The 14,034-nt window shown below is 49.0% G+C and overlaps 1 protein-coding gene across 1 annotated transcript in view; it reads left to right on the top strand.

The window, feature by feature from the left end:
* Nucleotides 1-3,537: 3,537 nt before the first annotated feature.
* Nucleotides 3,538-14,034, top strand: part of pm20d1 (peptidase M20 domain containing 1) — a 63,172-nt gene continuing 52,675 nt past the window's right edge. Inside the window, exon 1 of the mRNA XM_033042916.1 lies at nucleotides 3,538-3,970. Coding sequence (XP_032898807.1) covers nucleotides 3,655-3,970 — 316 coding nt within the window. The 5' untranslated portion in view covers nucleotides 3,538-3,654. The remainder of the gene's footprint in view (nucleotides 3,971-14,034) is intronic.

The raw sequence follows: 14,034 nt of genomic DNA, 5'->3' as shown, positions 1-14,034 counted from the left end.
CTGTGCCCGCGAGTAAATGGAGTGAAATGTGAAGCCGGAGGAAGGGATATGGGTGGAAGGGAATTATTGGGGAGGAAGGAAGGGGGGAATTAAAGGGAAATTGGGAACTGGAGGTTGGGAGGTGACCTTGCAGAGGAGGGGGAGGGGCGGGAGCAGAGTGACTGGGGTGATGGCAGAAATGTGTTTACACCAGGCTGCGGTGGCAAGAGATACTGGGTGGGGTTCGTGGGCTATTATTTGAAATTATAGAGTGGGTTGTCAGGGCGAAGTTAGTGCAGTCACGGTGGCGCAGCGGTAGAGTTGCTGCCTTACAGCGAATGCAGCGCCGGAGACCCGGGTTTCATCCTGACTACGGGCGCTGCTGTCTGTATGGAGTTTGCACGTTCTCCCCGTGATCTAGGTGGGTTTTCTCTGAGATCTTCGGTTTCCTCCCACACTCCAAGGACCTACAGGTTTAGACAATAGGCAATAGGTGCAGGAGTAGGCCATTCGGCCCTTCGAGCCAGCACCGCCATTCAATGTGATCATGGCTGATCATCCCCAATCAGTACCCCGTTCCTGCCTTCTCCCCATATCTCCTGACTCCGCTATTTTTAAGAGCCCTATCTAGCTCTCTCTTGAAAACATCCAGAGAGCCCCCCTCCACCGCAGGTTTGTAGGTCAATTGGATTGGTAAATGTAAAAATTGTCCCTAGTGGGTGTAGGATAGTGTAAGTGTGCGGGGATCGCTGGTCGGCGAGGGAAGGGCCTGTTTCCGCAGCTGTATCTCTAAACTAAACAAAACTAAGTTCTTCAACTGGTGGTGGAGTCGAGGACCAGAGGCCACAGCCTCAGAATAAAAGGACATTCCTTCAGAAATTAAATGAGGAGGAATTTCTTTAGCCATGGAGTGGTGAATCTGTGGAATTCATTGCCACAGACGGCAGTGGAGGCCAAGTCAATGGATATTTTTAAGGCGGAGATTAAAAGATTCTTGATTAGTACGGGTGTCAGGGGTTCTGGGAGAATGGGATTGAAGGGCAGAGCAGACTTGATGGGCCGAATGGCCTAATTCTGCTCCTATCGCTTATAAACGTGTGAAATTCAATGTTGATATCACTGGGTGGTAGACTACCCGAATGGAATATGAAGTGGGTAACATGCTGGAAAAGAGCTCAGTGGGTTGAGGAGGGGAAAGGAATTAACACTGAGCATTGAACAGTACAGCACACGAACAGGCCCTTCGGCTCACAATGTGGAGTGCTAGTATGGGTGTTGTGGGCTGAAGGGACTGGTTTCCAGAGGGCTAGTATGGACATTGTGGGCCAAATGGATTCTTGGGCTGGCGGCTCAGTCACTCAAGCCTGTTGTGCTGGCAGCTCACTCACTCACGGCTGGTGGGCTGGCAGTTGACTTGCGGCTATTCCTTGAAATTCCATTTCAAGCAGGGTGCAAGGCCACCAAATTCAAATGCAGTTTCTTACCATTTCAAGCAGGGTGCAAGGCCACTAAAGACAGCGAGTCGTGACCTCTCCCTCCTCGCCACCCACCAGAAGGGGCATGGCCTTCATGGCATGATTGACAGGGGAGAGAATCTCAACATTTTCTAAACACTAATAACTCTTTTATTTTTCATTGATGGAAAAAATCCTCGGCACCCAATGAGCGGAGGGGGGCTCTGAGTAAGATGGCCAAAAATCACAGCCGTACATGGTAGCGTTTTTTCTAAAATCAATATAAAGCGCAAACAGGAAGTGGTCAAGATTAGTCTTTTAATTCTATAGAAGGCTAGGCAACTTTAATTTGGCAAGGCAACTTTAATTGGGCACGGCAACTTTAATTAGGCAAGGCAACTTTAATTAGGCAAGGCAACTTTAATTAGGCAAGGCAACTTTAATTAGGCAAGGCAACTTTAATTAGGTAACACAGCTTTAGCATTTCCAAACCAAAGGCAACACAGCTTCAGCATTTCCAAACCAAAGGCAACACAGCTTTAGCATTTCCAAACTATATTGTCAAACCACATTAAGGGCACTGACAGGTCAGTAAAACCACTCACAGTTTAGTAGACATGTGTTCAGTGTTATTCACAGCTCAGACTGAGAGACGTGACCCTCTCACTCCCCCATCTTGCAGAGATTGACTGAGGCACTCAACACTTCTGGGTTTTATAGTCCCTCCGGAAGGGGCGTGGCCTTCAGGAGAGATAATCTCAAAAAATTTTAAACACTAATAACTCTTTTATTTTTCATCGATGGGAAAAATCATCTTGTCCTACGCAGCGGAGGGGGACTCTGAGTAAGATGGCCAAAAATCACAGCCGTAAGTGGCAGCGTTTTTTCTAAAATCAATATACCGAACAACAGGAAGTGGTCAAGATCAGACTTTTAGTAATATGGATACATACAGAATATATAAATATACACGGAATTTTCTCTCTGGTTCATCATATAGTTTAAAATGTACTATGTTTACCCATTCTGTTGTGCTGCAGCAAGTAAGAATTTCACTGCTCTACCTGGGACACATGACAATAAAACTCTCTTGACTCTTGACAAGCTGCCTGACCCCTGCTGTGTTACTCCCGCACTTTGTGACCTTTCTGTGCATTAACCAGCATCTGCAGTTCTCTGTTTCTACTCAATGGTGAGCTCAAAATGGGGAAGTGGCTCGCCTCAGTCAAAAAGGCTGGCAGCATCATCAAGGACCCACACCATCCTGGCCACACACTCATCTCCCCGCTGACTTCAGGTGGAAGGTACAGGAGCCTGAAATCTGCAACATCCAGGTTCAGGAATAGCCGCTTCCCCACAGCCATCAGACAATTAAACTCAACTCGAAAAAAAATCTGAACTTTAATAGCCCATTGCACTTTATATGCTTATTTATGTGTGTGTATATATATTCAATAGACAATAGACAATAGGTGCAGGAGCAGGCCATTTGGCCCTTCGAACCAGAACCGCCATTCAATGTGATCATGGCTGATCATCCTGCCTTCTCCCTATATCCCTTGACTCTGCTATCTTTAAGAGCCCTATCTAGCTCTCTCTTGAAAGCATCCAGAGAACCTGCCTCCACCGCCCTCTGAGGCAGTGAATTCCACACACTATGGTATATCGTCACACTGATCTGTTCTGTATTTATTCATGCCTACAATATTCTGGGGGATTGGCTGGATTGCCCTTTTTGGCATGGAGCTAGTCTTGAGCCGATGGGCCGAAGGGCCCGCCTTCCACGGCGTTGTGATGAACGTGTGGTGTTGGTGGGGCAGGGTATAGAGTTAGACAAAAGTGCTGGAGAAACTCAGCGGGTGCAGGCAGCATCTATGGAGCGAAGGAAATAGGCAACGTTTCGTCCCGAAACGTTGCCTATTTCCTTCGCTCCATAGATGCTGCCTGCACCTGCTGAGTTTCTCCAGCACGTTTGTCTACCTTCGGTTTTCCAGCATCTGCAGCTCCTTCTTAAACAGGGTATAGGGTTGATTGGTTGTGAAATGTTCTCTGGGCGGTGCTGAATCAAATGGGGGTGGGCGGGTGCTCTAGTCTATGTGAGATGCCAGCGTTTGTGGAGCGGTGCTTCTCTGCATTGCAACTCCGCGGGTGGAAGAGGTGACACACACAGAGAGAGGCGAGACTTTCCCCCCTACTTAGTCCTGCTCCCAGAGACACTTTGATGCCAGGCTCGGAGATGAAGGGCGCAAGGACCAGAGTGAAGACCACCGCCCTGGTAGCTCTGGTGGTCTTCTCCCTGCTGCTGATCTTCCTGTGCGCTCTCTTGATCCGGACCTACACCTTCAGCCCGGGGGTTGCCGGCGACCAGCGCTGGGCCAGCGGGCACCCACCGGCACACGCCGGCGACTTCAGCCCCCGGGAGAAGCAGCGGATGCTGGCAGCCTTCAAAGCAGCTCTTCGCATCCGTACCGTGTCCAGCGGCGAACCCCAACACAACAACACAGCCCTGGAAGAGTTCGGACTCCATCTATCCAAAGGTACCTCTCTCTCTCTATCTCCCTCTCCCTCTCTCTCCTTGTCTGTCCCTTCTTCTCCAGTTGTATCAGAGAAACATAGACAATAGGTGCAGGAGTAGGTCATTCGGCCCTTCGAGCCTGCACCGCCATTCAATATGATCATGGCTGATCATCCAACTCAGTATCCCGTACCTGCCTTCTCTCCATACCCCCTGATCCCCTTAGCCACAAGGGCCACATCTAACTCCCTCTTAAATATAGCCAATGAACTGGCCTCGACTACCCTCTGTGGCAGAGAGTTCCAGAGATTCACCACTCTCTGTGTGAAAAAAATCTCGGTTTTAAAGGATTTCCCCCTTATCCTTAAGCTGTGACCCCTTATCCTTAAGCTGTGACCCCTTGTCCTGGACTTCCCCAACATCGGGAGCAATCTTCCTGCATCTAGCCTGTCCAACCCCTTAAGGGTATCGGGCTCTGGTGAGACCACAGCTGGACAAGAGTGAGGTCGAAGGGCAGAATGGCCTCCTCCTGCACCTATTTTCTATGTTTCTCACCGGAGGTGCTGTCTGACCCACTGAGTTACCCCAGCTTTTTGTGTCTATCTCCTACCCTCATCCCCCTCCCCCACCCCCCTCCGTTAGCCCAACTTGGCCACACAAAGCAACATGCCCCATCTACACTAGTCCCACCTGCCCATATTCCTCCAAACCTGTCCTATCCATGTACCTGTCATTTTTAGTGCTGTTATAGTCCCTGCCTCAACTACCTGTATTGTGTTTAAGAAGGAACTGCAGATGCTGGAGAATCGAAGGTGGACAAAAATGCTGGAGAAACTCAGCGGGTGCAGCAGCATCTATGGAGCGAAGGAAATAGGCAACGTTTCGGGCTGAAAGCCGAAAGGTTTCGGCACGAAACGTTGCCCATTTCCTTCGCTCCATAGATGCTGCTGCACCCGCTGAGTTTCTCCAGCATTTTTGTCTACCTGTATTGTGTACGGTTTTGGTCTCCTAAGTTGAGGAAGGACATCCTTGTGGTTGAGGCAGTGCTGCGTAGGTTCACGAGATTGATCCCTGGGATGGCGGGACTGTCATATGAGGAAAGATTTGAAAAGACTAGGCTTGTATTCACTGGAGTTTAGAAGGATGAGGGGGCGTCTTGTAGAAACATATAAAATTATAAAAGGACTGGACAAGCTAGATGCAGGAAAAATGTTCCCAATGTTGGGCGAGTCCAGAACCAGGGGCCACAGTCTTAGGATAAAGGGGAGGTCATTTAAGACTGAGGTGAGAAAAAACTTTTTCACCCAGAGAGTTGTGAATTTATGGAATTCCCTGCCACAGAGGGCAGTGGAGGCCAAGTCACTGAATGGATTTAAGAGAGAGTTAGATAGAGCTCTAGTGGCTAATGGAATCAAGAGATATGGGGAGAAGGCAGGCACGGGTTATTGATAGGGAACGATCAGCCATGATCACAATGAATGGCGGTGCTGGCTCGAAACGCCGAATGGCCTCCTCCTGCACCTATTTTCTATGTTTCTATGTTTCTCTCCCGAGATGCTGTCTGACCCGCTGAGTTACCCCAGCTTTTTGTGTTTATCTCCACCCCTCACCCCCCCCCCCCCCCAATCCCTCTCCGTTAGCCCAACATGTCCACAACAAGCAACATGTCCCATCTACACTAGTCCCACCTGCCCACGTATGGCCCATATCCCTCCAAACCTGTCCTATCCATGTACCTGTCATTTTATGTGCCGTTATAGCCCCTGCCTCAACTACCTCCTCTGACAGCTACCTCCTTCCATGCACCCACCACCCTCTGAGTGAAACGGTTGCCCCTCAGGTTCCTATTAAATCTTTCCCCTCTCACCTTAAACCTACGTCCACTGGTCCTCGATTCCCCTCCCCTCTGTGAAGCGGTGTGCATTCACCCTACATATTGCTCTGGTGATTTCATACACCTCTATAAGATCACTCCTCAGCCTCCTGCACTCCAAGAATTAAAGTCCTAGCCCGCCCAACCTCTCCCTATAGCTCAGACCCTCGAGCCCTGGCAACTTCCTGGCAATTGTGGGTGGCACGGTGGCGCAGCGGTAGGGTTACTGCCTTACAGGGACCCGGGTTCGATCCCGACCACGGGTGCTGCCTGTACGGAGTTTGCACGTACTCCCCCCGTGACATGCATAGGTTTTCTCCGAGATCTTCGGTTTCCTCCTACACTCCAAAGACGCGCAGGTTTGTAGGTTAATTGGCTTGGTGTAAATGTAAAAATTGTCCCTAGTGTGTGTAGGATAGTGTTAGTGTGGGGATCGCTGGTCAATAGACAATATGTGCAGGAGTAGGCCATTCGGCCCTTCGAGCCAGCACCGGCATTCAATGTTGATCATGGCTGATCATCCCCAATCAATATTTAAGAAGGAACTGCAGATGCTGGAAAATCGAAGGTACACAAAAATGTTGGAGAAACTCAGCGGGTGCAGCAGCATCTATGGAGCGAAGGAAATAGGCAACGTTTCGTCCCGAAACGTTGCCTATTTCCTTTGCTCCATAGATGCTGCTGCACCCGCTGAGTTTCTCCAGCATTTTTGTGTACCATGCCCAATCAGTACCCCGTTTCTGCCATCTCCCCATATCCCCTGACACTGCTATCTTTAAGAGCCCTATCCAGCTCTCTCTTAGAAAATAAGTGCAGGAGTAGGCCATTCGGCCCTTCGAGCCTGCACCGCCATTCAATATGATCATGGCTGATCATCCAACTCAGTATCCTGTACCTGCCTTCTCTCCATACCCCATGATCCCTTTAGCCGCAAGGGCCACATCTAACTCCCTCTTAAATATAGCCAATGAACTGGCCTCAACTACCTTCTGCGGCAGAGAATTCCAGAGATTCACCACTCTCTGTGTGATAAAAGTTATCCTCATCTCGGTCCTAAAAGATTTCCCCCTTATCCTTAAACTGTGACCCCTTGTTCTGGACTTCCCCAACATCGGGAACAATCTTCCTGCATCTAGCCTGTCCGACGGCTTAAGAATTTTGTAAGTTTCTATAAGATCCCCCCCTCAATCTTCTAAATTCTAGCGAGTACAAACTGAGTCTTGAAAGTATCCAGAGAACCGGCCTCCACCGCCCTCTGTGGCGGAGAATTCCACAGACTCACAACTCTCTGTGAGAAAAAGTCGGCACACCTAGTGGGCCGAAGGGCCTGTTTCCGCGCTGTATCTCTAAACTAAATTAAACAAAACTTCGTGGTAAATCTTCTCTGCTCCTCTCCAGATTAGCATCATTCTTTCCTGTAGCATGTTGCGGTAGGACATAGCAAACTGAACATAATATTCCAAAACTGAACAAAATGCGGCCTCGCTAACATCTTGCACAACTGTAACATAATGCCTCAACCTCTGTACTCCGTACGCTGACCGATGAAGGCCAATGTAACAAAAACCTTCTTGACCACATTATCTTCCTGTTACACCACTTTCAGGGTAACAAACATGTCACGTAACAACTATGGTTTAGGAAGGAACTGCAGATGCTGGTTCAAACAGAAGGCAGACAAAAAGCCGGAGTAACTCAGCGGGTGAGGCAGCATCTCTGGAGCGAAGGATTAGGTGACATTTCTTCAGACTGATGAAGGGTCTCGACCCGAAACGTCACCTATTTCCTTCGCTCCATAGACGCTGCCTCACCCGCTGAGTTTCTCCAGCATTTTTGTCTACCTTCGATTTTTCCAGCACCTGCAGTTCTTTCTTAAACGAGAGGTATAGACGGTGATGTAGAGAGATGTGGAACAAATGAATGAAAGATGTGCTACAAAGGTGAAAATGAGTTGCAGACAATGAGACACAACAAGTCGACTTTGAAACCAGTGCGAATTGGATGGGGGAGTGACGGAGAGAGAGAGAGGGGATGCAAATGGTTACTTGAAGTTAGAGAAATCAATGTTCACACCGCTGGGGTGTAAGCTGCCCAAGTGAAATGTGAGATGCTGTTCCTCCACTCTGCGTTTGGCTGCACTCTGACAGCGGAGGAGGCCCTGGACAGAAAGGTCAGTGGCCTTTGAGATTTGGGGAGAGGGGGTGATTCATTTGCAAGGGAGCATCGGGTGAAGTGGAGACACCACACCCTGCACAGGTGACCCAACACATCCAAGATGCCCCATCCATGTTGGTCTCATATCCCCCTGAACCTCTCCTATCCACGTACTTGCCCAGCTGTCCGTTAGATTTATTCGGATTAGTTTGCTGATCGATTGCCCACCGAGTCCGCACCGACCAGCGATCGCCCCTGTACACGAGCACTATCCTACTCACTAGGGACAATTTCCAATTTCTGACTACCAAAGCAAATTAAACCTGTACGTCTTTGGAGTATTTGAGGAAACCAGAGCACCCGGAGAAAACCCACTCAGGTCACGGGGAGAACGTACAAACTCCGTACAGACAGCACCCGTAGTCAGGATCGAACCCGGGTCTCTGGCGCTGTGAGGCAGCAACTCTACCGCTGGGCCACCCTGCCATTCTGTACTTGTGCTGTAGTTCTCTGCGGTCTACATTTGTGTACGGTTTTGGGGTTTCTACATATTTTTTATCGTGAATAAATTTCATTTTTGGAATAACAGTCTGTGGAGGGGAAGGGATTGTGGAGGTTTTGAGAGGAGAGTTCGTGCCAGGAGTCTTGACGGGAGAGACAAGACAGGCCGTGTTACGAGGAGAGGGGGTGGGCTGGGAATTGAGGCCGGATCTGTAGCCGTTTCCTCTAACGGTGACCTTGTAAACACTGGATGTCTGGAAAACCCCACTTGGTTCATTGATGTGTTTCAGGGAAGGAAACTAGTTTAGTTTGGGAAATTACTTTGGAGATGCAGCGTGGAAACAGGCCATTCGGCCCACTGACTCCGTGCCGACCAGCGATCCCCGCACACTAACACCATCCCACACACACTGGGGACAATTTTACCATTATACCAACCCACTAACTTACAAAGGTACACAAAAAGCTGGAGAAACTCAGCGGGTGCAACAGCATCTATGGAGCGAAGGAAATAGGCAACGTTTCGGCCCGAAATCCTTCCACTAACTTACAAACCTGCACGTCTTTGGAGTGTGGGGGACAAGGGAAGATCTCGGAGAAATCCCACACAGGTCACGGGGGCGAACGTACAAAGTCCGTACAGACAGCGCCCGTGGTCGGGATCGAACCCGTGTCTCTGGCGCTGTCAGGCAGTAGCTCTTCCGCTGTGCCACCGTGCAGCACGGTCATCTTGCCTCAAGCGTCCCTCAGGTATGGTCCTCGCACCGATGGCACAGGTGGTAGAGCCACTGCCTCACAGCATCAGAAACCCAGTCTCAATCCTGATCTCGCCTGCTGCCTGTGTGGAGTTTGCACGATCTCCCCGTGACCGCATGGGTTACCTCCGGGCTCTGTCCCTTCTTGTACAGGGGCCTCAGCATTCCTGGACCAGTCCAGTTTACTGTCCAGGTAAACTCCAAGGTATTTGTACGCCCTGGTAAACTGCACATCCACACACCATTGATGGAGACACGGGACATGGGGTGTTCCTCTCCTCCTAAAGTCCACCACCAACTCCCTTAGTCTCGTCGGAGTTGAGCTGCAGGTGATTCCACCCACACCACTCAACCATTCAGTGACAAGCGAGGCCCGTGTCAGGTTATTGGAGTTATTAATGCCCCAGAGCTCCCTCCACAACTGGCTAGGCAGCTATTTCACATGATTTACCCGTGTTAGTGCAGTAGAACATGCACCCTTGCCTTTGGAGGTTTACGCATTGAGGAGTTCCAATCACAAAACATGCAATGAGGGAATTGAATGCAATATCTCCAAGTTTGCGGATGACACAAAGCTGGGGGGCAGTGTTAGCTATGAGGAGGAAGCTAGGAGGCTGCAAGGTGACTTGGATAGGTTGGGTGAGTGGGCAAATGCATGGCAGATGCAGTATAATGTGGATAAATGTGTGGTTATCCACTTTGGTGGCAAAAACAGGAAAGTAGACTATTATCTGAATGGTGGCCGACTAGGAAAAGGGGAGATGCAGCGAGACCTGGGTGTCATGGTACACCAGTCATTGAAAGTAGGCATGCAGGTGCAGCAGGCAGTGAAGAAAGCAAATGGTATGTTAGCATTCATAGCAAAAGGATTTGAGTATAAGAGCAGGGAGGTTCTACTGCAGTTGTACAGGGTCTTGGTGAGACCACGCCTGGAGTATTGCATACATTTTTGGTCTCCTAATCTGAGGAAAGACATTCTTGCCATAGAGGGAGTACAGAGAAGGTTCACCAGACTGATTCCTGGCATGGCAGGACTTACATATGAAGAAAGACTTGGCTTGTACTCGCTAGAATTTAGAAGATTGAGGGGGGATCTGATAGAAACTTACAAAATTCTAAAGGGGATGGACAGGCTAGATGCAGGAAGATCATTTATCATTTAAAAATAAATTGGATAGTTATATGGATGGGAAAGGAATGGAGGGTTATGGTCTGAGCGCAGGTATATGGGACTAGGGGAGATTATGTGTTCGGCACGGACTAGAAGGGTCGAGATGGCCTGTTTCCGTGCTGTAATTGTTATATGGTTATATGGTTATAAGATTATTCCCGATGTTGGGGAAGTCCAGAACAAGGGGTCACAGTTTAAGGATAAGGGGGAAGTCTTTTAGGACCGAGATGAGAAAATCATTTTTTACACAGAGAGTGGTGAATCTGTGGAACTCTCTGCCACAGAAGGTAGTTGAGGCCACAGTTCATTGGCTATATTTAAGAGGGAGTTAGATGTGGCCCTTGTGGCTAAAGGGATCAGGGGGTATGGAGAGAAGGCAGGTACAGGATACTGAGTTGGATGATCAGCCATGATCACAATGAATGGCGGTGCAGGCTCGAAGGGCCGAATGGCCTACTCCTGCACCTATTGTCTATGTTTCTATCCTACTCTCACTACTGAGAGTTGTGTCGTTTCGTTGGAGATCCCATCTTGAGCGGCATGGTGGCGCAGCGGTCAGTTGAGAGGGGGCAACGTTTAAAAGAGATGCCTGGGGCAAGTTTAATTTGAAGCAGAGTTTGCTGAGGGCCTGGAATGGTGATGGAGGCAGATACAATCATAGCTTTTGTGAGGCTTCAGAAAAGAGCACATGGTTATGGATCACGAACAGACAAGATGGTGCCGTTTTAGAGGATTTCATAGAAACATAGATAATAGGTGCAGGAGTGGGCCATTCGGCCCTTCGAGCCAGCACTGCCATTCATGGCTGATCATCCAGAATTAGTATCCCACATTCCTGCTTTATTCCCATATCCCTTGATTCCGTTAGCCCTAACTCTCTCTTGAATACATCTCACAACACAATGGTAAGAGAGATGAATTCTCCAGCACCCCAGCGGTATGAATATTGACTCCTCTAACTTCAAGTAACCCTTGCTTTCCCTCTCTCTCCATCCCTCCCCCTTCCCAGTTCTCCCACCAGCCTGACTGCCCCCGACTACATTTTATCTCTGTTTGCTTTGTTGTTCACCTCCTATTCTACATGATCTATTCTACATTTTCCTTGATCCCCATTCTCTTTGTCTCCTTTTCACACCTTACCCTTTCTTATCTCTGTATCTCCCTCTCCCCTGACTCTCAGTCTGAAGAAGGGTCTCGACCCAATACGTCACCCATTCCTTCTCTCCAGAGATGCTGCCTGTCCCGCTGTGTTACTCCAGTATTTTGGGTCTATCTCCAATTTTAGGCAGCTACAAACACCTCCCCCTCCCTCTCCCCTCCCCTTTTCCCCCCCTTCCTCCACTAAACGTTAGTTAACTCTTGGGCTCACACCTGCCTCGACCCAATAAGTTCCATTCTTCCTATTGAGGGAGTGCAGCGTAGGTTTACAAGGTTAATTCCCGGGATGGCGGGACTGTCATATGCTGAGAGAATGGAGTGGCTGGGCTTGTACACTCTGGAGTTTAGAAGGATGAGAGGGATTCTCATTGAAACATATAGGATTGTTAAGGGCTTGGACACGCTAGAGGCAGGAAACATGTTCCAGATGTTGAGGGAGTCCAGAACTAGGGGCCACGGTTTAAGAATAAGGAGTAAGCCATTTAGAACGGAGACGAGGAAACACTTTTTCTCACAGAGTAGTAAGTCTGTGGAATTCCCTGCCTCAGAGGGCGGTGGAGTCAGGTTCTCTGGATGCTTTCAAGAGAGAGCTAGATAGGGCTCTTAAAGATAGCGGAGTCAGGGAATATGGGGAGAAGGCAGGAACGGGGGGTACTGATTGGGGATGATCAGCCATGATCACATTGAATGGCGGTGCTGGCTCGAAGGGCCGAATGGCCTACTCCTGCACCTGTTGTCTATTGTCATTCACTTGCATTGTTTTAAAGTTTGGCTTTTCCCGTAATACATCATGAGATTTAAGCTTCGAAATATGTTAGAGGGCGATGGTTTGTAACATTAAATTCTGACAGTTGTGGAATGCTGACGTTGCATGTCTGGCAAGACTCACGGTTATTAGTAATCCTTCATTCCCCTCACGCTTGGTGGCTTGTTGCCCTGTTCCCTGCGATCGTTTGTCTGAACACCCTCACTCAGTCCGCCTAGACTTGCATGATCTCCCGGTTGCTAACCAATTTAACGCCCCCTCCCATTCCCACAATGGCCGTACTGTCCAGGGCCTCCTCCACTGGCAGAGTGAGGCCCAGTGCACATTGAAGGAACATATGAAGAAAGACTGGATAGACTCGGCTTGTACTCGCTGGAATTTAGAAGATTGAGGGGGGATCTTATAGAAACCTACAAAATTCTTAAGGGGTTGGACTGGCTAGATGCAGGAAGATTGTTCCCGATGTTGGGGAAGTCCAGAACAAGGGGTCACAGTTTAAGGATAAGGGGGAAATCTTTTAGGACCGAGATGAGGAAAAAAAAATTCACACAGAGACTGGTGAATCTGTGGAATTCTCTGCCACAGAAGGTAGTTGAGGCCAGTTCATTGGCTATATTTAAGAGGGAGTTAGATGTGGCCCTTGTGGCTAAAGGGATCAGGGGGTATGGAGAGAATGCAGGTACGGGATACTGAGTTGGATGATCAGCCATGATCATATTGAATGGCGGTGCAGGCTCTAGGGGCCGAATGGCCTCTACTCCTGCACCTATTTTCTATGTCTATGTCTAACAGCACGTCATATTTTGCTCGGGCAGCTTACACCCCAGCGGTATGAATGTCTACCGATCCGACTGTCTTCCTGACTACATTTTATCTCTGTATGCTTCGATGTCACCTTCCCCCATAATCTATGCTACATTTTCCTTGATCTTCGTCCCCTTTGATCCCTCTTTTTCGCACCTTACCTTTCCATATCTCTGTGTCTCCGTCCCCCCCCCCCCCCGACTCTCTGTCTGAAGAAGGGTCTCGGACCGAAACGTCACCCATTCCTTCTCTCCAGAGATGCTGCCTGTCCCGCTGAGTTACTCCAGCATTTTGTGTCTACCTTCATGTTATTGTGTCTGGTCTTGTTAGATAATGTTGGCACACCTCCTTGTCTGAAGGGCATTAATGATCCAGATTTGTTTTTGTAACTTTCCTAGTACCATGATCAATGATACTGGCTTTTTGTTTGATGTTTCTGTCCAGATCTATTTAGTTCGCCAACTGAATGGTCAATCAAAATGTCAAATTACTTAATGAGACCACAGTCGTCTCATCTTAGTACAGATTAAAGACATTCTTCCCCCAGGGCAGCAAGCATACATGGTTTTTCATTTTAAGATCGGAAGATAACAGTGTTTGCTCATCATTATTCCGTTGAAAGGGATCCAAATATCCTACCCAGGAGCGTTTCATTGTTCCCTTCAGAATCACTTCCCCAGCATCTGCAGTTCTTTCTTAAACCTGCAGGGAAAGGACTGGATGGATCCTGTGGTGTGGTTCCCAGAGCAGACTGCCCAGCTTGTCTGGCAAAATGCCTCATCGCCAGAACTCACCAGCAAGCACCAAGACCTGGCTTGGCTGGCGGTGAGGGGAGGGCCCTCCCAGTCAGATCCTTCCTGCACCGTCGGAACCTCACCACCAGCGCACGCTGCCCTCGGGACAG

The sequence above is a fragment of the Amblyraja radiata genome, chromosome 24 (assembly GCF_010909765.2).
Source record: "Amblyraja radiata isolate CabotCenter1 chromosome 24, sAmbRad1.1.pri, whole genome shotgun sequence".
Lineage (NCBI taxonomy): Eukaryota > Metazoa > Chordata > Chondrichthyes > Rajiformes > Rajidae > Amblyraja > Amblyraja radiata.
The sequence above is the reverse complement of the archived record's forward strand: the minus strand, read 5'-3'. Positions and strand labels throughout refer to the sequence as shown.